Source organism: Dermacentor andersoni, chromosome 4 (assembly GCF_023375885.2).
Source record: "Dermacentor andersoni chromosome 4, qqDerAnde1_hic_scaffold, whole genome shotgun sequence".
NCBI lineage: Eukaryota > Metazoa > Arthropoda > Arachnida > Ixodida > Ixodidae > Dermacentor > Dermacentor andersoni.
The window spans coordinates 4,479,432-4,503,895 of record NC_092817.1 but is presented as its reverse complement, the minus strand read 5'-3'; the positions used below and the strand labels follow the sequence as shown (position 1 = coordinate 4,503,895).

Genomic DNA, 24,464 nt, shown 5'->3' with positions numbered 1-24,464 from the left:
TGTATATAATGTGTCAAACAAGGCGAATAAACATGTTGCCCAATCACAGGTTCACAAAATCCTAGATCCCGCCCCCATTCCATCCACTCCCCTCGATGTATCGCGCGCGACGGAAGGCGGCGCACTTGCTCCCCGCTTTTCTCCTTTGCGCATACAAGACTGAGCCACCATCGTCGGCTCACCCATTCTTAAGTAGGGCCACTCGGTGGCCCTACTTTTTCACTCGCACATAGAGAATGCGGCGCGCGGTCACGACGTTATCGCCCTTAGACTTCATACGAAACATGAGGGCGACGCCGACAGCAGGAATGCGCCTGGAGTGTACATATAATTGCTATCGTAATAATATAATAATAGTATCCGGCAACTGAAGCGTGCCATGGTTGATTACTTTCCGCAAAAGAAGGTGTAACAAGCTGTCACCATGCGATAATTCGCTGCGCCGCAACAATGTATATTCTTTTCTTTTGTGGGGCGGGGGCACTGAAATGAAAGAAAAACGCAAATGAGAGTATGTTGGCCACAATCCAATGCCTATTTTGGCCACTTAATGTAGCTACCGAATGAATATCGAAGAAAACGTGAGATGTTTGGTCCACCGAGAACCATACGCATATATTGCTCGGTATCCTACACCGGCGAGACAAGACTTTCCGGAGAGGTTGCGCTCAAGCGAACGCGGTGCAATCCGTCGAGTCTTCAAAGTGATGGCGGTGGGCGACCTTTGTTTCTTTTCCTCGTCTGCTAGCGAGAAGGCGTCCAAAACTCTGCCAGGTGAAAATCCACTCGGCCAGAGAAAACCAAACGCGCACCGAAGTGCACCGCGCGGTGGTCGGGGCAACACGAGAAAAACGCATGCGCTCTGGCTGGCTCTGGTAGCCCGCTGCTAGGGCAGCGAGAATAAAAAGAAAATTAAAAGGCTCAATGTGTCCTCACGAATAAAAGTCAAAGTAGAAGAAATAAATAAGAAGGTAGTTACTCTGGCTGGCTTTAGCGTCTTGACATGGATGCTTTGGCGTAGGTGAAAAAACAATGTTGATATTTTTTTATGCGACATGACGGCATAAATGAACCATCACAGCGCTTCGTCTCATCGGATCTCACTGCGTGTTTTGTCAACTTCTCTTATAGTGTGTTGATTTGGCTTGTCTCGTTGTATGTTCCGATCTAAGCCTTTAGAAAAACCAATGCACCTTTGGCGTCAAATGTTTATAACAAAATTTAACCCATAAGCTTCCGCAATGGAATCTCTGCAGCACAACTTCGGAAATGTCAATGCACGTTGCGCATCAAAAGTTTATAAGAACTTCACGCCCATAATGTTTTGGAATTGAAATTTATGCACTCCGCAGATTACGCGGCCTCCGCGCGATTCCACGGCGAGCCCGTTCGCCACAAAAACGCCCTTGAAACTTTGTGCTCGGATGGGGCTGCTTGCGTTATGTGACTCCCGGTGCATGGGCGTTGCCACGAAATCCAGCCCGAGTTCGCAATGTTCGCGGTGAGATGTCTTATTGAGCGTGAAAAAGACGTTGTAGACAAAAACCAGAATGATTTCTGGCGCTGGGGGTTGCTTTGGTGGATGGTGCATGGACATCACGAAAAAATTTCAGGGCGGGGGGCTGAAGCCCCATAAGCCCCTCCCCCCCTGGCTAACGAAGAAGACGACGATGACTGGGACGTTGGGCGTGTTCGGCCATGTTTGCCATCCCTATAGATGGTCTCTGTTTATAAATCGGGCTTCGCTTTCACCTCTTTGACGCCTTAATTGTGACACTATTTCTTTAAATGAATGCGCTTTTAGGTGAGCATGGCGTTCCCTGCTTGGCGCAACACGCAGGCGGTGGCCGAGGTGGTTCTGCTGAGGGTGGCGCAGCGCGACCGCCGTTACAACGGGGGCCAGCTGCTGTTCGGGCCAGACCGATTCCTGTACGTCACCACGGGCGACGACGCCAGCAACAGCAGCCACCGCTTCGATCTGTGAGCGAGCAATCTTCGCTGAAAACGTTGCTCCAACATTCGGTCGCATTGGAGGACGTTTACTGCCACTTCGTTTCCTTAGTCATTTTAGTGGAACAATTGTGAAGGTAGTGCTGTCTAACACAGCAGTAGAAAACTACCGTGTGGTATACGGTAGCACTGTGTGGTGCGGGTACCAGTGGTACCAACCGTAAGGGAAGCGTTCTGGCATTCGCCCCTTTTCTAGTGAAGAAATCGAACCACTGCACCAGTTTCGATTAGGCCGTGGTATTTAAGAAAAGAAACCATTTTTTTCTTTTTCCATTTCCCATTTTCTCTTTTTAATTTTCATCGCGCCAGTTTAAAGATCCTGTTATTACCTCGTTCTTGCTGTTCATACCTACTTAGGTATTTACGTCACACATCGGCCATGTGTATACTACAATCTTCTTGCAAAGAGAATTCAGTTGAAAGTTCGCGCTTAGTGTTCGTCATATTTCCAGAACTTCCTCTTTCAGTTTGTGTGCAGAAACTATTTATTAAAGAAATTAAGATTGTGTAAATGTATAACGAGTATAATGAACTTATAACAGAAATTTCATTAGTGAAAATTCTTGAAAATTTCAGCAAACCCAAAAAGAACATTCAACACACGATATTTCATTTGCAAACTGCACCTAAGAGTATAAGCGTAGATCTAAAACGGACAAAGCAAGGTGGCTCCCGCTTTCACCTTGTTCTCGTTTTGCTCATCGTCTCAAATGGTTAGTAGGCATTTTGCAAAACCCTCGTAAACATATTTACAATTTCACGTAAGCTCCGCAATCATATTTATGATTTGTCAACTCTGGCTGCTTCAACAGTTGCTGCTCACAAAACTGCAATATCAGGATTTGGTGCACAGTTAAGATATTGTATATTTCGGGTTTACATTTTTAAGAAACTTACCCATATTTGGCAAGTCTTATAATAACGTTGGTGCTACAAATCAAGCTAGTGCTTCATAGAAGTGCTTGAAATTATTTGCAACACATTTCATACAAATAAGTTCAGCGGTTTTCTCATAAAGGCATTCTTGCATTTTACATTTATTTGTGTACGGAAATCGGAATTGACCCGAAATAGAGCTTTATACCCCCGTTTACTGCAACCACATAAGTTGTTTTAGGGAATTAAACTAGCCGCTCCTGTATCTTGGCGACCAAGCCCGATGCGCTGGCCTTCATCTGTGAAACTTATAGAACCGGCAGCTCTTCATCGAGAAGTGACTCGTCTTTTTAAAGAGACGACACGCACAACCAGATGCCGACTTCGGCAGAGAGCTTCCTGGGGCCGGCTGAAAGTGTAATTTGTATATGTATATTTCTATGTCCACAGGGCGTGCAAGTGCTAGGACGATGGACGACAGCGAGAATTTTCCAAATCGCTTACATTTATCCGTCTTAGCATTACAAGTACTCCCAGCTCATCGCAGCTATGGGTTATGGCTTGACGAAAAACAAGACTGTCAGCCTGTCAGTGTCTTTCTGAGGTGCGTGCTCTGCTTTTTGGTGTCTACTGCCGTGGACCCCACCCTTCTCCTAAAAAAAGAATATAACCAGGGGCTCCTAAAAGAATGAATCCAGGAATGCAAAATTAAGTCTCGGTCATTATCCAACAGTAACCACTTTTCTAAAGCAAGACTCCCCTATATAACTGCACAGTAATTTTTTTTATTGCGGTAGAAATTGTAAGGACACTCCATGCGCCTGCTCGCCGTCGCCGTAATGTTCCATATAAAGTGCAAGGGCGATAACACTGTCCTCGCTCGCCGTATGCTGTAGGGGTAGCCCATGAGCTATGAGGTATATAGACCTGGCGCTGTGCTCTCCATCTCTCTTTAGCGATTTTCAGTGGAGTGTTATCAATAATCCCCATGGTAGAGACCACATGCCTGCTATCATTAAAAATCATATCCTTTCCCTACCATACCATTAAGATCACCCCGTTGGAAGCTGGCCTCTTTTCACTGAAAAGGCCAGTCTGGAAGACATATCAGCTGATTTGACGATAGTTAATATGAATGAAAAGATTATTTCCTGCATACTTGCTGCAGCAGAACATACAATCCCGCAATCCTCCGGCTTCTTAGGAAAAATAGACTAAAACCCTGGTGAACGAATGATTGTACAGAAACTAAAATACTACAAAGCAAAGCGCGGGGTTTCTTTCGGTGATGCCCAACACAAGATAAACTCCCCTCTTTCAAAAAAGGAAACGCGAAGGCCAGGTAAACACGTCGGCAAACCGAAAGACAGTTTTGGAAAAACTATGCATCGTCAGTAAGCAGCTCGATAGCATCCAGAAGAATGTGGGATCAGCTCCGTAAGTTTAGAGGCGACTACGCTCCTTGCACGATCCCTATACTCTTACCTCCGGGGCACGCAAACAAACTTGGAAGAACAAGCAGACATATTAGGGCAGCCTTTCCATGAAATATCAAGCTCAGTGAACGACTCTGCTACATTTCAAAAATACAAGCAATCAGTAACAAAAGCTTCCGACAACAGGAAGTTCCGAGAAATCGTATAATGCCCCCTTAACACTTCTGGAAGTCAACAACGTACTCACCAGTGGCAACAAAACAGAACCCGGTCCGGACACAGGACATCACACAATGCTCGCTCACCTATCCCTTAAAGCAGTTGAGACTTTGCTTCGTTTGTTCAACATAATCTTGGGAGGGAAAAATCCCGAATGAGTGGACGAAAGCCATTACAATTCCTTTCTTGAAAGCGGGAAAACATCTTACAACGGCAACCAGCTACAGACCTATAGCGCTCGCAAACTGTCTTGAAAAATCATATGAAACCATTATAAACAAAAGATTGGCATACGTCCTTCAAGCGAAGAAACTGCTGCATAACCGTCAGTGTGGGTACAAGAAAGGTTGCTCTAGTCCGGCTGGAACATGAGACACGTGCTGCCGTTCTACAGAAACAATAATGTCTCACAGTTTTCTTCGATCTAGGAAAGACTTACGACACAACATCGAGGTTTGATATTTTAAGGGAATTAGCGGAATTAAGGAACCGTGGTAGAATGCTCAAATGTCTAGCCGATTTCGTGTCCGACCAAATATTGCAAGTGCGTTTAGGGACGCTTTGGTCACGCCTATTCATTCAGTAAAATGGTGTGCCACAGGGATGTGCATTAGGTACGAATCTGTTTTTGGTGAAAATGAACTTCGTAAATAGTACAATTCCATCCTCTGTAATGAACTCTTTATATGTGGATGATCTAGAAATTGCTTTTCGCGCATCGAAATTAGCAACTTACGAAAGACAACTTCAGTTGCATTAAACGAACTCATGCAATGCGCATCGAAAACAGTTTTCGTTTCTCAACTGCAAAGAATATTAGATTTGTCTTTTCACAATAAAAGAGAGGCCTACAACCAGATCCCATCCTTAAGCTACAGGAAGCCGCACTACCGGTAAAGCAAGAACACAAGTTTCTGCGTGTTCTGTTTGAAAAAAAGTTGAATTTTCTCGCGCCTATAAATAGTCTTTAAATTAAACCGAGCAATGCACTTAACATCTTCAAAGTCCTGTTCCGGAAGCGCCGGGATTCTGACCATAAATGCCTCCTACATATCTACCACATTTTGGTACGTAGCTACACGCCGTGGTTGCTCAGTGGCTATGGTGTTGGGCTGCTGAGCACGAGGTTGCGGGATCGAATCCCGGCCACGGCGGCCGCATTTCGATGGGGGCGAAATGCGAAAACACCCGTGTACATAGATTTAGGTGCACGTTAAAGAAACCCAGGTGGTCAAAATTTCCGGAGTCCCCTACTACGGTGTGCCTCATAATCAGAAAGTGGTTTTCACACGTAAAACCCCATAATATAATTTTAATTTTTTTTGGTACGTAGCTCATTAGACTACGGTACCACCATATATGGTTCAACCGGAGAGTCCTACATCCGACGATTTGATCAGTTCATAACCTTGAACTACGAGTGGCAAGCTGTGCTTACAGAACATTACGTGTCCAGAGTTTATACGTTGACTGTAATGAGCCTCCTTTACAAGAGCGCAGAGCGCTACTAACTTTTTCTGCATACTCAGAATCCAGTCCTCACCACAACACGTATGCTAAAATATCGTCACACAGCGCAACTCGCGTTTACACTACACAAATAAACCTCACATGATTAGACCGTTGCTTCTGCGATATGAGGAACGCTGTCGTGATTATGACATTCCTCATGAAGTCCTTCAGGTTTCTATAAGGCCACAATGATTACCCCCGTGGTGCGAGCTCATACAGTTACGCAATTGGGCATTGGCACCTCTAAATGAAAATCAAACTCCACACGAACACATCACACAAGAATTCCGCGCTCTTCAGGGCATATATCAACATTACACAATTTTACACTGATGGATCTAAAAGAAAAGAACAAGCGGGTGTGGAGATCGTGACGATAAATTCGGAAACAAATATTCGATTACCACAGCATGCCTGTTCTTACACGGTCGAAATCTATGCAATATGAACTGTGGTTCAAAATATCATCGCTGACAAACACGAAAACACCGTCATATACACTGACTCCTTAAGCACACTGAAGGCTATACATATGAATAATGAATGAATAAAGCCTTTTTTTTTAAGGAAGGGGACGGCTCTAGGCCACTGTTGGGGATTAGGAAAGACAGGAGTGTGGGTTCCCGGACTGTTGGCTGAAGCACATCTTCATCTGAGTCTTGGATATTCCGCTTTATGCAGACTCAGGTGCGTGTTCAGTTCCGCCGCTCTCACATGGGCTGATCGACCCCTTCTACACTACTCGAAACAGGCCACTTTGTCTGCCATATGTCGCAATGGCTTCCTGTGTTTCAGGGTTAGCTTGCAATCCAATTCCTAGTGTTCTAATGTCTCCGTGTAGTAAATGTTGAATGTCGGATCTCCCTTGCGAAAAAGCTGCACAGCTCTAAATGAGGTGTTGCAAGTCTGCTCTGCATGACTCCTGGCAATGTGTGCATCGGGTATAAGTCTTCGCGATCGTAGCTTGTCTGGGTTGGTGCCATTTCTCAAGCATGTGTGGTGTGTATGCAGCGTTGGCCATAACCTTATTAAAAAAAGAAAAAAGAACCTCTTCCGTGCGAGTAAGCCCGCCCTTGTCGTAAAACACACGTACTGGTGTAGCTTCTAATAGTCTCCGTTTACTGTCTGCTTCTCTTTAGTACGAATGTAATGCGTCAGTGCTCTGCTAGGAGCGCCTTCGGCCAATATCTTTAGGTATGGATTTTGGTCCGCGGGGTTTGGCGAGGAAACGGAGTGTGGGGAGCTGTACGTGTGATCAAGCCCACCCGCTTGCGGGGCAATTGCGTGAGCGGCTGCGTTTCCCCCATCCGTGCCGGTGTGCCCCGGTGTCCATAGGATTTCAACATTGGCCGCATTGTCCTGTCTTCTCTTTAGCTTTTTTTCTGGTGTCGTTGGCCACAGCATCATCTGTCGTAGGCACCATTATTTCGGTCACCGCTTCGTACGAGTCAGTAAGGATCCGATAATTATTTCGCACACTCTGCTCTACCATGCCTCCCATGTCAATGGGAATTGTGTTGACTGCTCCTCATATAGCTACGAGCTCAGCGTGCAAGGTTGCCCCGCCGGGAAGCTGGCATGTGTGATTGCCATTGTGTTGGGGTGCAGATGTACTAACCAAGGCCATGCTTGCTATGTCGTTTGTGATTGCAGCGTCCGTATAGATGTCAATGGTGTGCTGCGGCGTTCTTAATTCTAATCTCTTTTCATATATTTTTCTAGCTTCCGTGTTTCGTCTGGCGATAGGGCGTTGCTTCCGCATGCCCAGTGGTGCTTCCCATGGTGGCGCTATGGTCGCTTCCGTGGGCTCTGGCTTTCCATGGACTTGTTTATCCCATGCCATGATCTGTTTTCCTTGGGTCGTGTTTTCCAACCGGGATCGCATTCGAATTCGTGCTTCACTGATTATGTCCCGTATTGGTGGAATCGTTACGAGCTTGAGCAGGTCCTCGTTCCTCGCGTGTTTCGGTAGCCCAGTGATCGTGCGGAGGGTGGCCCTGTGTAACTTTTCGATGTCGCCGAGGTCTCGTTCAGAGAATTCGTACACGGGCGCCCCGTAAAGAATCCTTCCAACCGCGACCGCTTTTGCGAGCGTTGGGCACGCTTTCTGACGCGCTCCGCCATACTTGCTCGATATTCGTCTAACCATGTGCAACAGCGGTGTCCATTTTTGCTTTAGTGTGCGAAACCATAGCTGGGGGCTGTTGCAGCTAGCAATCTGTGCTCCAAGGATCCTAATTTGTCCATTGGCCGACGTAATATCGCTTTGGCCGATGTGTAAAGTGATCTGCTTGTTTACATTGGTCGCTTTCTTTCCGTCTACGCTGATCAATTCCGTCTTCTCTGGCGAGAGTTGCAGTCCGAGGTTATCTAAAGTGTTGCTAAGGCTCAGGATCGCTGCTTGTAGATCAGTTTGCATGCTCTGTATGTCGGAATAATCCACCGCTTCCGTCCATATTGTTATATCGTCGGCGTAAATAGTAAATCGGGCCGAAGTGTCTCGCTCAAGACTTTCTGCCACGCGTGTCATGGCCAGACACATATGAAATACGAATGTGAACCCATCTTACGGGTTATTTTAAACATGGTAACACCAAGAAAATATCGCAGTTCAATTAGGTTTTGCTGAGTACCAAGCCACGTTGGGATAGCGGGTAATGAAGCAGCTGATAGATGCGCATCGATGGCAGCCTACCAAGGCATAACAAACACAACACTTCCATATACTATCCGTGCGATTTGCAAGGCCTTGAGGTCAAAATGGCAACACGAATAGGATCACTGTAGAAGCAACAAGCTGCATCTTACTAAACGTGTAATTGGCGAGTGGAAGTCGTGCAGTCACCAGCACTGGTTTTATGAGATGATCTTAGGCCGACTTCAAATTGGACCCACACGTTTTACACACAATTTACTCCTTCGAAAAGAAAACCCGCCAACTTGCGAGAAGTGCCATGAACCTCTCGCAGTGATACACATGAGTGGGCACTTCAGCTGGCCTTTGGTCAGCACAGACTCAAACCAGTTCCTCTTTCTTGTACAGATATTTGTTTTTTCTGCCAGACGGCGTGATTCAACGCAGACCAAGACACGGCTTGCTTCACCATCGACGCTTCGACATTTTAAACCAGTCGGGAATACGAGGCAATCTATGCCGAATATGTGAGGGCGGCTTGAAGTGGGAGCTCGTCAAGGTCGTCAACCTGGAGCTTAAATAGACTGCCACCATTCTTCAGTGGCCGCATCAGCTGGCCTTCGGTCAGCACAGTCTCAAAACCGTTAATAATTTTTTACAGATTAGTACACCTACCTCTACATTTAAATCCAACAATCCCTACCTGTTACAGCTGCGGTGCCCCGAGAGTATGTGTACGCTGTGTACCGTTGTTTCGAGCTTCGTTTCTTCGTGGCTCGTGCTTTGCGGTGAAGCCGAACCTAACGTGGGCGATCACCCGAGCAGCTACTAGGCTAACTACTGCAGGGGCAGAAAGATAAAAACCAGGCTAGGCGAAACTGAATCACAATTTAAAATGTTGGAAGACTCGGCTTCAGCTATTACTGATGTTCTATAGCTCGCAGCTTGGAGAAGAAAGTTCAGAACTTAGAGCTTGCCAATTCAGAGTAGCGCAGCCGGCGTAATAATCTGTTTTGGTGCTGAGGAGAAAGACATGAAGATTTTGAGGAATCTGTCCTCGAAGGCATTTTCACAGAAACGCTGGGTGCACACGCCAGCTCGGTTGAATGGATGCACAGAATTGCATGGAAGCAAACTGACAACGTGCGACTGGTAATCTTAAAGTGTTGCGATCACCACGACAAAATTATTATTCTAAAGAAACTGCTTCAATCTAAACAAGAAAAACATTTATTTCTGAGGATTTTTCCGTAAACACAAGAAAGAGAGCGAAACAACTGTGTGACAGTGCCGTTGCTAACAAAAAGAACGGCCAGAAAGTCAAGCTCACATGCTGTACGCTTAAGATAGAGGGTGACAAATTCGAATGTGATGGGGAACGAAACATCCGCGTTACACTTCACCGGCGAGATAAACGCTGTCCGTGAGTTACACCCCCGAGAATAAGCCGTTTATGTGTACTCAGTGAAATGCGCGGAGCCCCGTTAATAAAATGGTTGCTCACACACAGTAAAATCTTGCTCACACACAAACCATCTAACGTTTGCTTAACAGAAACGTGGCTGCACGCTGATGTCGAGAGCAATGAAATATTACCCGCAGGCTACAGCATGCTCCGCAAAGAGAGGAATTCTCAGAGCAGTGGCGTAGCAATTATTTTACGAGAGTCACTCCATGTGACTAGACTTCCTGACATTCCTGCTAGTGAGTGTATCCTGATTAAGCTTCACTAAACCCACTTTTCACTTGTTATTGGAACATTTCGCTGCCCACCAAACAACGACAGCACCTTTTTTTGAGGCATCGAATTAATTATGCTCTAGTAATCCGTCTTGCGACGCTGTGCTTGCTGGTGATATTAATAGGCGTGCTGTCAAGTGGCACAGTGAATTCCCTGAATTCCTAGATACTACTGCTGAAACGTTTCTGGATTTAATCTTTTTCGACAACTTCACTCAAGGGGTGAAAAGCCTACCCGCGTTAAAAAGACATAAAATCAATTTTAGACATTCCCCTCGTGAGTGGCAGTCTGCTTTGCCAAAATCCAGTCACGCATATTTATGACGGCATATCTGACCACAAGATGATATCGTTATATCTCGCATGGGGTTCTGGTGCTAGCAAAAACAAGGACGTGATTCAACCGATTGCTCTGTCGATGTATTATGGTGTTTCCTGAAGAGAGGTCTGAAGTGCGTGAAGGATTTTTTGACAACCATGAGGAAACGAATACGAAACCCTAGTCCTTGGATGACTAAAGAAGTTATTCAGCTAGAACGCGAAACAAAAAACAATGAAAGCAAATTCGGCGGCTAACAAAACTGAGCTTTCGTCGTTCCGCACACAGGTAAAGGAATGTATTAAGAATAACAAGGTTTGCAATTTCAACTTTGCCATGAGGAACTTTCGGATGAAGGCACAAGAAAAGTTCTGTCAGCCCTTATTTCCTAAAAAGGAAACAACATACACGTTGTGTATAAAGGCAAAACGATAACGTCACCACTGCCGCGGTCTTTCATGCACTGTGTTCGCAAGTGGTGATTTCAGATCGCCACATTTCAACCCAGTAGCCCATTGTCAGCCAATGATTAAGGTTGTTGTTTCTGAACAGGGCCTTCTGTCGCTTTCACTCAGCATTGACAAAAAAAAAAAAAAGATCTGCAGGTGCGGACGTTATACCTAATGCCTTCCTCGTAAGCGATGCCAAATGGTGCAGTAAATATTTACTTATTACCTTTCGTTATCAAAAGCATACGTTCTCTTTAATTGGAAATGCAGCAAAATTGTACCCATACCTAAAGCAGAAGACCCATCATTACTTTCGTCTTATGTCAATAGCATTGTTGTACACATGTTCTAATATCCTTGAGCATATTATTGTGAATCATATTTCGACATTTATTGAAAATACTAACATAATCGACAACAGGCAACAATGGTTCCGAAAACGACTTTCTACTGTGACGTTGCTCTTAGAGCTAATTCACGATTTCTCAGCAGCAATTGTCATTCAAAGTCAAATCGACATTATATTTCTAGATTTCGAAAAAAACCTTCGATCGCGTCTCACACCTTAAGCTTCTTTTAAAACTAAACCAACTGTTAAATATAATTCGCTCCTTGCATGGAATGAAGCTTAACTGTGTGGTCGAAGCCAGGTTGCGAGAACTGATGAAGAGTGCTCTGCACCTTTTAAGTCGGGCATCCCACAAGGATCCGGCCTCTCTTCTTTTTGATCTTTATTAATGACATATTTCACAGCCTACCCATCACAATTAAGCTATCTGCTGACGACTGCATAATCTATCACGAGATTCATAATTCCAGCGACCAGACTGTACTTAATAATGCTCTAGAGAAAGTTGCAACGCAGTTCTCAGAGTGGCAAACGACAATAAAACTTTTAAAAATTTGCTGTGATGACCACAACACGGAAGCGACAGCCATTAAGTTTCTAATACTGCATAGGTGGTAACCCTCTCGCAGTGGTTAACAGCTATAAATGTAATGGGTGTAATTATAACACCTGACCCAAGGTGGAATGGGCGCATATCGGAAGTTGTGAAGAGAGCTATGTGGAAACCTGAACCATGCGACAGTGCACACACTAGGTTAAATTAATAGCATATAAAACTTTAGCTCATCCGGTAATAGAATATGGATAAATTGTTTGGGAACCGTACACTCGAGGCAACATAGGCAAGCCAGAATCTGTCCGAAAAAAAAAAAAGAAGCGATTAGGTTTGTATACCGTTCATACAGTTGGCGTACTTCTGCGAGTGTCCTGGCAAAAAAAAAAAAAGAAGGTCTAAATTTGAACTCGGAAAGAAGAGCGCCAACTAAGACAATCGCGTGCTGGAGAACGACACTGGACAAGCGCGTCTAGATTGCTTACAACAGCAGCGCCAGTGTGACCGATTAAAGTACATGCACTTGCTATTCCACGGTAAACTTGGTATACACAAAGACAAATACATAGAGCCAGTGTCGAGGCAAAGCACCCGATTGCATCATAATAAAAAAGATAGAGGAATATTCCTTCCGTACTAAAACATTCGCCAATTCTTTCTTTCCGAAGATAATTCGTGAATCGAACCGAGTATCAGCCAGCATTGCAGAATGCGCAAATACCGATACATTCGAACAAGCGCTTCAGTTGTAATGATTTTTGCAATCAGTTGCAATCGCCAGTGCTTCAAACGCTGCGCGTATGATTTACTTGTTCTTTTTATATTTTCTTTTGCACAAAACTTTGTAGCAGGCGTTTTTCGTGAGTGCATATCTTAATTTCTTGTCGGTTTATGTAACCCGCGTGTTGTGTCTTGATTTCTTTTAAGCATGAACACTTTATTGCGTTTATTGTGTCACCCACTCCTGCTCACAGCCTCATCTGGAGGCTGGAAATGCTGTATAAATAAATAAATAAATAAATAAATAAATAAATAAATAAATAAATAAATAAATAAATAAATAAATAAATAAATAAATAAATAAATAAATAAATAAATACTTATGAAATGTCCACACATCGAAACATAGACCCGGAACCTTTTACACCAATTGTATCATTTACATATATATTTACAGCCTGCCCTAATAATGGCAGATGAGCGGCTAGTGCGATTTATTAACTTGTTGAACTGTTTAGAGAAAACTGGTTATATAGAGCAGCTATAATTTACCGCAGGTGTAGCTGCTTTAGCGTTGCATTTTCTATTCTCTTGTGACTAAGACCTTGGAGGCCTTAGTCACATTTGCGCCATTAATCTCGAGTTAACCAACCAACAATTTATTCTTGCAATCCTGTTGGAGGTCTGTACACAAGCAACATTAACGTAATCTGAGAAAATAGTTGCTTAGAACTTAAAAAAGAAAATACGCAAAGGCTTGACAACCTATCAGTTCTAAGTGATCTATGTGTGTACACCCAGAAGATGAAAGACATTGGCATGATAGATGGCATAATTATACAAACTTCACCCAGCATTTCAATCTCGAGATTTTACTGCATCCTACTGCCATCTGACATTATTTATATCTCTACTTTTATATGATGCTGCCTCCGGCGGCATTCTCGTAAAACGTAAGCAGAGGTTGCACTGGGAGACATTTGTGCAGGCCCAGAATTTTCTAGCCCGACGCGAGCAAAACACTGAGCGGGGAGCCCTCTATTTGCGAACCAGTATTGGACGCCGTTGCCGACATTCGCCGTCTTAGTCGTGGGATTGTCTGCGTCTTTTCAAGCAATTCCGAAGGGAGCATGGATGTACCATTCAAGAGGCGGGATGTGAATGATGCAGAAGCGAGTAGCTGGGTATTATCCACATGCATCATTCAGTTCGTCTCAGAGCTCACGCAATCTGGATAACAGCGATTCTTTTCCCGTCTACCGTTCGGTAATGTTTTCATTTGTAGACGCTCGGAGACTCTCCCTGTACGACGCAATTTTCCTTACAATGCTTTGCGAATGACGGCTGTGCCTTTTTTCTCTCTCATTCAACCATTCGCACGCGTTCCAACCATGTGCACCCGGCTGCGCTTTAAATCTTCCTGAATGTTTTCCTTCACCGCACAGTGCCAATGCTCGTATTCACAAAGCCATTCGTAAAGGCAGATATTGCCAGGTAAAAGTGGGCACTGCTAAAGCCCCTACATCCACGCGTCACCGCCGACCAGGTTAAGTACCGCCAACCTGCCCTCCTCCTCCACGCTCCTCTCCCACTCACCCCCTCAGCTTCCGGCGTGAAGCGGAACTTACGTAGCTTCAGCTTCCTGTTCCGAGTGGAAGTGACCCTATGTTTTTTTAGCGTTGTTTACTTTCGCGTCTACGGAGAGGCTTTAATTGCACCAGCTGCGGTTGAAACTGTTAATGCGATTCCATCCAAGAACCACCGCCTACTGTAATCGGCGATCTGGTCGTGTTCGCTGCTTCGCGTCAACCTGCGACAAGTTGTGCCACGAGAGACAACGTACAGTGGAATGTAGTGCCTGGGTGCTTGGAGACGGCTCCCGTTTTTCGTGCATTTGGCAAACAGCGACCGCAAACTACTACTTCAGCGGAATACAACAGCTTGTCCCCTTTGAATTCTTGTTTTGAAGCATACATCCCCTCCAGCCAGCACGTATGGAGGGACTTTAGTGAAGGAGTTCGCGACGCCAATTTGTACGGCAGACGCATAGAGTTTATGCTGTTGATTCTGAGGTTGAACTTGTCTCGTACGGCAGATCGAAGGTAACGAACGTCCCAAGTGCGTGCACTGCGTGAAGAACTGCAATGACGTGAAGCTATGAAATATAACAAGTTCAAATTTGCGTGGAGGGCATTCAGTGACATGGTGAAAACAAGTGTGCTTTTCTTGTGCGATATGAGTGGAGGTGTGCAGTGAATTGGTGCGTGCGCGCGTGTTGTAACGCGTGCAAAGGTGTACGGCGAATTGTGTTAGTGTTGTGACGCGAGCAGATGTGTACGGCGAATTATGTTCGTGTGTTGTGCCCCAGCCCATGGCTCTCCGCACTTCGTCAGAGAAAGGGGACGACAGGCAAAGCGTGCGGGCGCAGCGTACGCAAACAAGCACGTAGATGCACACGAATGACGCTTGGTGGAATGGCTAGAGCGAGCTACTCAAATTAGCACCGGTTGCTAAGCACGGGCGTCTCACCATCGTCTGCAATCACAGTGGAAATTCTCGCAGCGCAACTCCAGGAAGCGTAAACGCCGGAACCGGAAATCTTAAAACCGGATATGCCGGAACCGGAAATGCCGGAAGCGGAAATGCCGGAACCGGATTTGGTGTGAGGGGAAAAGGCGGTTGTCGCTACTTAAGAAAGCGGCGGTGGCGCGTGGATGGAGGGGCTTTAGGCACTGCTAGTACGAACCAAGAGGGTTTCGGACGGGACAGAACGAAGACCCGCATTCATGACAGTGACCAATGGTATCCATCCAAGGAAAAAAAAATTGTTGATCCTTGCTTCAGAGGAACTGATCATAGCACGAAAGTGAAAGATATAAGAAACAGTGGGCAGCTTCGTTGCACATTCACAAAGTGAAGTATGTAAAACACGCGCAGTTGTTTTCATGACTTACAGTTTCGCTCGAAGCAATGACAGCGATACAGCGAGCACGCGAGGCCTGTCTTGCTGCGCAGCGTAAACAGTACCGCGGAGGCTACCAGGCGTCACATCGACGAGTGCCGCGGTACGTGGCGAAACTGCTTCGTTAAGGGCCGATTTACGCTCGAGCCGCCCATCGCCGCAAGCCGCACCGCACGCGTGTGGTCGCGCGATAGATTGCACGTATCAAACACTTGTGCACAAATTTCGGTTTACAGTGTGTAAGGTATACACTGTGCACACAGTGTAAATGGTAATTTGTGCACAAGTGCTCGATACGTGCAATGTTTCGCGCGACCGCACGCGTGCGGTGCGGCTTGCGGCGATGGGCGGCTCGAGCGTAAATCGGCCCTAAGGCTCCGGCGGCATCGCGCACGAACGTGAGCTGACGCGCGTTTGTCTAGAGCGCTCGTCGAATGCCATCCCTGGGCGGCGGCTGGTGAAAAGACTTTGGCGGGGCGGGCCGACGCCAGGCGGCGTGACGTCGCGCATGTCAGATTGGCTTGGAAGTTGGCTTCACCTCGCCTAACTGCGCGGTGTCGCAAAATAGAACAAACACGCGCTCAGTGTTACGCGTTTCATGTAGAAACTAAATAAAACGTTGCGTCTGCAGCAATGCAGCTTGGGTAGGATGATGATTGGGCAGCATTTCCCACCTTAAAAGAGGCACTTTGCTTATACGTGTAAGAAGCCGGAATGATTGGAATCGATAGATGGGAAACTTGAGCCGCCACTTCATTGCGTGCACATACGGGATATTTAAGTTTCAACGTATCTCGCAGTGGGTACTGTATTTTGCACACTACAAGGTGCTTTATTTTTCTGAGTTTCTAAGCGACGAATATGGATGCAAAGAGGTGGCAAAATTTGTCACTACATGAAAGTAAAATGTCAGGAGTTGACTGCGGCAGAAATATCAGCACTAATAAATGGCACACACATCTGCTGAGTAGCAATATATGATCGTTTATTTCTTACAGCTTAACACTGTGTGTATCGGAACACATAAGTAAATGTACACATGCAACTCTCATGTCATGAAAAGACAGTACAGTAATATCTCTGAGTGGAATTGCTGCTTAAACAGAACAAGAGCAAGCATCTGAGGAAAAATTTAATTTTCAGCGGCTTCTGGCGCAAATGACTGCATCAAGCATGCAGGATCCAAGCGCGCACAATTTACTTGAAACGGAAGAGGAAGTTGCCAAGATTCTGCCGGAGGGTGGTACGATGCGGACTCTATTATTAGACATTTATGAAATAAAACAGCACCTTATTCGCAAAGTGTACCTGGTAATACAAACAGTATAAAAGACACAAACTTTTGCCGGTCTCAAGTTGCAGCTTTTCCTTATTAGCAAGCAACTTGTCGTTGGCCGTGTTGCAGAAGTTGTGTTGCACTAAAGATTGTATCACGAAGCCTGTATGCCAACGATGACGTGACCATGACGGCATAACCAGACTCGAACGACTAAGCTGGAGTGATGGCAACGGAACGACCACGAAGGCTTTGCGACAGTGGTGTGACAACGATTGCACTGCACGATGGCGCGGCGGTGACGGCATGTCTGCAGACTTTGAAGTCTGGCAGCGCAGTGTCAGCACTTCTCAACACACCAAATTAAACGCATTCGTGACAGAACGCCTCAATCATACGAAACGCACAAACACGCATGTAACTCACTCCATACCATACACATTACGCTAACAAGCCCAGGCTCCACCACTTGCAAACATTGCGGGGCTTATCCATCAAGTAAACACACCATGTTGAACTGCCCCGCCAAGTCTATATTCAGAAAAAGAAAGTTTCTAGGCTACATAGCACCCAACCAGCGTCCCAGCAGCTGGGAGGAGTGGAAGACTCCCCCAGGAAAGTTGGAAAAACTATGGTGGCCGCTTCGGGTGCGGCACGTCAAGAACTTGCTGGAGCAAGAGGCATGAGCCTAAAAGGAGGCCCCTACTGGGGCCTTAGTTCTACTGCAACGAAAAACATCGCAGTTTCGCCCGAAATGCAAAGCATAAATTGCCATAGCAAAATGACGGACAGCTCTACGAAGTAAGGATAGTAATTTTATCGGCAATATAAGCTTGTAAACATTCGCCTCATATCTAAATAACAAGCACGATGTCAAGCACGCGCAGGCGAACGCAAAAACATCTCACTGGACGACACTCGCTGTCAAAATTCTGGTGTGAGGATGAGCTGCAGCAGCAGCGAGTGAAGTGACCTTTGTGCCACTTCTTTTTTCAATGCGATATTACGGCGTGAACACAGCGCACACGAAGCCAGCAGTCCTCGGCTAGCCAAGGATCTCTACCCATCGCAGATGGCTTTCAACATAGGGCCCGCGCTCAGCCGCGCCATAAGGCTGTTTCTCATGCCGTCACGGACGCGAAAAAATATGGTTGCTGCCGCGCACGTCACTGAATGACTTTCGCTACGAGCTTTCACATGCGTCGATGACGGTGCGATTTCCATTAGAGCGACGCCCAAGGCTTCCCCTGTTCTGAAATTACTGACACCTTTATTGTTATAATAAAACAACATGGAAACTGCTCATATGTCTCATTTTGTTATCTAGTACATAAATATCGAATTAGTAGCATGCTTTGTGACCCTTAATAGCGTTGTGCGTTTACGATTGCTTAGTCCGCGACTGCGAAGACGCCGCACAAGGCATCATGAAGTAGAGTTCAGCGTTGGTGTTTGCCCGCCCGAAGTTGCACCGCTCGCTACGACTCTGCGACGGCGTGACCAACTTGGCGGAACCCAGTCACGGCGGTCGCAGTGTCGCTGACTCAAAATCCCGCTATGTGAAACAGCCTGTATACGCAGCCGCCACCGGAGTAAAACGCCACCTCCCCGCTGGCTTGCCCGCAAAGGAATACGGCACGCAAGCCACCATCATCACATTGTGTAACCATCGTTCTGGGTTCACGTTCGCAGGCTTTCACTCGCACCTTCACATACGGCGCACAGTCGCGATGTGATCGCACCTAGACTCTATGTGGAACATGTCGGCGTGTCCGTATAACTCCTGTCGCAATAATGAATGTTTAATCTCGCTCTCTATCTCTTTTTACAAGAAGATATTTTATTCAATCATGACGCCTTGTGTTTGAATGTACAATTATATAAAACGTAAAATGTATTGGTAGGCCGCTAATGTTAGAGAGCAAACAAGGTCCGCACTCGCTTTGTGGCAGTTTGTCGTCTTTTCTTCTTTGGTAGCGCTTGCTTATGCATTGGAGGCGAGTAAACGCTATTGAAAGAAGTAATACGGGTGAATGAAAACATTCCATGAAGATTTTATTTCAAGAATGCCTTATATGCGCAGCCATGACAATGATTCAGGCCGTGGTTTGTGTAAGCGGGCCGGTAGTCGGGTGATGAACAATCTTTATTGCGGTTGAAACGAAGTAGGTATAGGAAGGAATGGCGACGTAACTGGTCACGTGCTTTTAACGAAATGGCCGGCGACGTCAGAGTGACTCAGCCATGCTACATCTCCCCTTTCTCAGGAAATCAAATAATTACAACGGTCTTTCTGGTTGTGTGTAGCGGCAGGGCTCCCGGCGTGGCCTTGTGCTTCTGCGTAGCTCTTGAGCGGGCTGGGCGTTGTCTAGTCACTTGGATCCGACACGAAGACTCTCTTCGGGATCTGTAGGCGCGCCTCGCAGATGCTGGCGAGTGCGTCTAACTTCCTGGCCCTCATCAGTCTTCGCCGGTGCGCGGCGTCTCAGCTGGCCTCAGAAAGACCGCACATGTCCAGTTCTTTTCGTGGGTATCGTATGCAGTCACTCTCTGGCCAGGTGACATGGGCGGCAAGTTACTGGTGCGGCGATTGTAGTAGATCCTCTGGCGTTGGCGGATTCCCTGGAGAGGGTTATGGATGGCTCGGTTGGGCACAAACTCCGGCACCAGGTGGGTTGCGGGAACGGGTAGCAGGGTCCTCATCTGCCTTTCCATCAGCCTCTGCACAGGGGACTTCAGCATCTCGCGGAATATTACGCCATTTAAGCAGAGTCCTGTGGAAGTCAAGGGTTCTAAGAGAGCTATCCTGTAGTAGTTCTTTTGCTTCTTGCTCGGCCCTCTCCGTCATACCATTTGAGCGTGGATGATATGGGCTTGACGTTACGTGGGTAATGCCGAGCCCATATAAAGAGTATTTGAATTCTGTGCTGTTGAATGGTGGCCCGTTCTCGCTGCACAGTTTAAGCGGTAACCCATGAACCGAAAAAGGTTCAGCGCACCAAGACTTCAGCTGGTTAGGAGTGGTATGAAGAAATTCCTTTATTTCAAAAAAGAAGGAATAGAAGTCGACAGTAATGGCAAACTGTCGGCCCCCGTAAAAGAATAGGTCCATTCCTACAGCTTCCCAGGGCACGATTGGAACCTCATGGCTCAAAAGCGGCATCTTTGCATTTCGTGGCTGATGCTTTTGACGCATTTTGCAGGTTCGGCAAAATTGCTATATGTCGCTTGCCATGCAGGGCCATAACATGATGCTTCGTGCCCGCGCCTTCATCTTGTCGGCTCCGGGATGTGCGAAGTGCAAAAGAGCCAATATTTCTGCTTTTGTCGAACTTGGTACGATCACCTTGTTGCTGCGAAATAGAAGACCGTCTTGTGCGTCTTTCTCCTACCGATAAGGCCAGTAGGGGCGGATGGCTTCTGTAACCTCGTGCTTGTTGTCAGGCCAACTGGTCAGCGCATATTCCCGCAGCTTGGAGAGAACGGTATCGTTGTTTGTTGCTGCGAGAATACCTTTTTGACGAGGTTTCGAGGCTGAAACAAATTCCAGCACATTTACTTGAAACTGCTCAGTTTCCTCGCGCATGCTCACTTTGTTCGGAAAACGTGACAAAGCATCCACAAGAACAAGTTCTTTGCCTGGCTTATACACGAGTTTGATCGGATAGCGCTGCAAGGTCAGCCTCCTGTGCTGCAAGCGGAGGGGGCACTGATGCGTCGGCTTGTTAAGTGCCGGTACCAAAGGCATGTGGTTGATCTGTACAATCACTTCTGCCTGGCCAAAAACGTAGTCATGAAACTTCGTGCAACCGTACATTATCACTAGCATTTACTTCTCGTTTTGTGCATAGTTTTGTTGCGCCTCTGTGAGCGACCGGGACGAAAAAGCGGCCGTCTTGCATTAGAAGTGCGCCGACTCCCATTTTCCCTCCGAGTCGTTTCCCTCCCGATAAACGTTAACGTGAAAAATGTAGTGGTCCTGACGATATACCAAACGTTTTTTTTACGTAGATATGCGGAATGGATTGGACACTGTCCTACGATCATTTTTAAAGCATCACTTGAACAAAAACGCGTCCCAAATGACTGGTTAGTGACCAAGGTTGTTCCAATTTTCAAATCTGGAAACCGGCAGAAAATTGAAAATTGCCGCCCCATTTCCTTATCTTGTGTATGCTGTAAACTTCTTGAGCATGCAATATCAAAATCAATATAGACCTACCTGGAAGACAAAAAGCTTCTATATTCCAATCAACATGTTTTTAGGCGGAATCTTTTGACAGTGAAGCAACTGGTAGAAACAATTGATGATTTTGCGAGGGCTTTGGACAACAAGGGGTAAATTGAATGTATTTGTCTTGGCACATCCAAAACCTTCGACAGGGTCCCTCATTCAGAGCTAATTGATGAGTTGGTTCATCTTGGCATAAACTACAAGACAACACAATGGATTCGTGCATACCTAACAGGCAGAACTCAGTACGTAGAAATTGATGGCTCCAAATCCGAATTAGACGTCACATCGGGTGTTCTACTAGGGTCTGTGTTGGGTCCAGTCTTATTTCTTGTCTATGTTAATGATATTGCGCAATGTATTAACAAAGACATAAAGGAGCGACTTTTCGCAGATGATTGCCTCCTTTATAAAGAAATAAACAACCAGAACAATTCGAAAATTCTTAACGACGCTCTCCACGTCGTTGAACAGTGGGGCGAAATTTAAAAAATTAATGTTAACATAGATAAAACGGTTGTATTTCGTGTCACAAACAAGACAAAACATGTTGTTGACTTTAACTACAGCCTGGGTTCTTTTACACTTGCCGCAGTTGATAGCTTTAAATATTTAGGCGTAACTATTTCCAAGAATCTGAGTTGGAAGAAACTGTTAAAAACATTTGTTCGACAGCAGAAATGAAACTCTGGTTTTTGCGTAGGAAGCTCAAGCTTGCTTCGAAAGGCGCTAAGTTAGCTGCCTAGTTATATCTGGTAAGACCGACACTGAAATATGCCAGTATTGTATGGGACCCTTATGAAACAGGATTGATCAACATGATTGAAAGAGTCCAAGGAAGAGCTGCTCGATTTATTTTGTCGCGTTACTCGCAAACTGATACTGTTATTGAAATGTTGCAATTACTTACCCTCCTTAGCCGAACGACGCCACGTAGCCAGACTTAAGTTTCTTTTGGTGCTGTGCAAACGGCATTTTAACATAAATGCTACTCACTACTTAGCGCCACAACAAGGCAGAACCTCAAGAGGTGCACATGAACATAATTTCTGGATATCTCAACTGCACATTAATGCATACGCCAACTCTTTTTCCCCAGAACAATAAATGAATCGAACAGACTACCAACAGCCATTATTCAGAGTGGTACCGTAACACAATTTGAAAACAAGCTGAAGCAAATCACTTCCTAAAGAAACTCTTGTACATAATGTTAGATATAATGCAGACTGTATTTATCGTCTCTGTATATTTCTGTTGTATTTGTACTGTTACTGGTTTCCCGGTGTTTTTAATAGTGTACGCTCAAATAAGGCAGTATTTGATGTATAATTTGCGTGCACTGTGTTTGGTGTAGATTATGTTATTTTCATTTTTTTGTGCGGTACCCAACCCGTGTAACAGCCTCTGGGCCAAAAGTATGGCTAAATAAAAAAAAGTGGCTTGCGTCGACCGAGAGAATGAAAGGCTTTTTAGGGTTGAAGAAAGCCAACATGGGTGATTTAGTCAAGGATTGACGCAAGATGTAAAAACTATTTTGTTATACCTCTGTCCAAACCCATGCAATATCTTTACGCAATAGAGTTCGAAGTGGCGTGGTTACCACTGACCTATTGGGATTGAATGGTTGCACGGAATTCATCGTAGCAAGAAATACTTGCAGTGCTTTCTTGTTCGTAAGTTCAGGCATTCCAAGTATGTCTTGTACCCTCTCCGAATCCAGGCGTAGACCTGTAGTGAGGATGTGTCACAGATACCGGACCTCCGGCTGCCGAAACGCACTCTTCTTGGGGTTAAGTCGAAGGAAGAGCTGTTGACAACGAGACAACACAAGTTTTAAGCTGTAGTCGTGTTCGTCTTTATTTCTGCCCCATACTAATGCGTCATCCGTCACAACCGCCACACAGGACAAGCCTTCCAAAACGCGATGCACTGCTGCTTGGAAAATTTCTGAGGGCGAAGCTATTCAAAACGGCATGGGAAGGAACCGATAGGGACAATATGGACTGCTCATTGTGCAAAGTTTGGAGCTGGACTCGCTAAGCCGAATTTGCAAGAACCCTGAAGATGCATCAAGCGTGGAAAAGAATTGTTCCCCTGCAAGCCTAGGAGCGACATCCTCTAATGTTGTCACGGGATAGTTCTCACGGAGTATGGCTTGATTGAGCGATGTTGCACCCAAGCAAATTCGAACTTTGTCACCTTTAACAACGGTAACCATGTGTCTGGGCAATTCTGTAGGCTCAGTTATCTTTGTTATGACGCCTTGATCCTCCATACGCTCTAGTTTTGTCCTCCAGGGCCACGGGGACTCTCCGAGCCGGTACGATGACACCCACGGCACCGGGCTTGAGTTTTATTTCGTACTCGTAGCCCTTGAGCTCACCCAGTCCTGTGGAGACCTCTGCGAAAGGTTGTGCTGGCGGGTAAAGTTGATTGACCTCGATGTGCTGTGCCCGACAGATAAATTCAAGGGGTTTGGCCGCTGAACCGTTCAGACTCACTGGTACACTTTGCTCTATGATGTAAAATGTTTCGGGGACCACCCTCTCATTGGCTGAAAGCCGAAGGCGCACTTTTGCTCCGGCGGTTGACTTGTTGCCGAAAAATGCTGTTACCGCAACCCGTCAAGCCTGCTCTGGTTGATCAGGTAGTTTTGCGACGTCCCTCCATGAAATGACGAAGCAATTCACCCCCGTGTCTAATATGCATGTCATTGCTTGGCCTTCAGTGTCCACCGTCACGCTCCAGTGGTCTGACTTGACCGTCCTCACCGTTAATGTTTGCATAAAAAAGTCGTCGTCGTCTGCGCATAGTTCCCGTAGTTCTTTCTTCCTGCGGGGAAAGCTTCGCTAAGGTGCTGCCGATTTGCACGCTCGGGCGAAGTGGTTAAACCCTCCGCGCTTATTACATTACAGTTCGACCGGCTCATCTCCCGCCGCGGTGTGTGCGATAGCCGCAGCTGCCGCAGGCATCGCCTTTCTTTGCGACTGCGTTAACTGCCGTGTCCTGCGCTGGCTTCACTGATTTCACGAAAGTGCTCTTTCCCTTGCTCTTGCGTGCGACAAACATTGATAGTATTCTTGTACGAAGTGTTTTCCGCAATCAACTTTTGCTGCAGGTTCTTGTCTCGAATCCCCAGAATAATGCGACTGCGCAGCATCCGCTCTTCCA

General features: G+C 46.0%; 1 protein-coding gene across 1 annotated transcript in view; it reads left to right on the top strand.

The window, feature by feature from the left end:
- The first annotated feature begins 1,810 nt into the window (after window positions 1–1,810).
- The window catches only part of LOC129386086 (HHIP-like protein 1), a 151,580-nt gene continuing 128,926 nt past the window's right edge, over window positions 1,811–24,464 (top strand). The window contains exon 1 of the mRNA XM_055073331.2: window positions 1,811–1,980. Coding sequence (XP_054929306.2) covers window positions 1,811–1,980 — 170 coding nt within the window. The remainder of the gene's footprint in view (window positions 1,981–24,464) is intronic.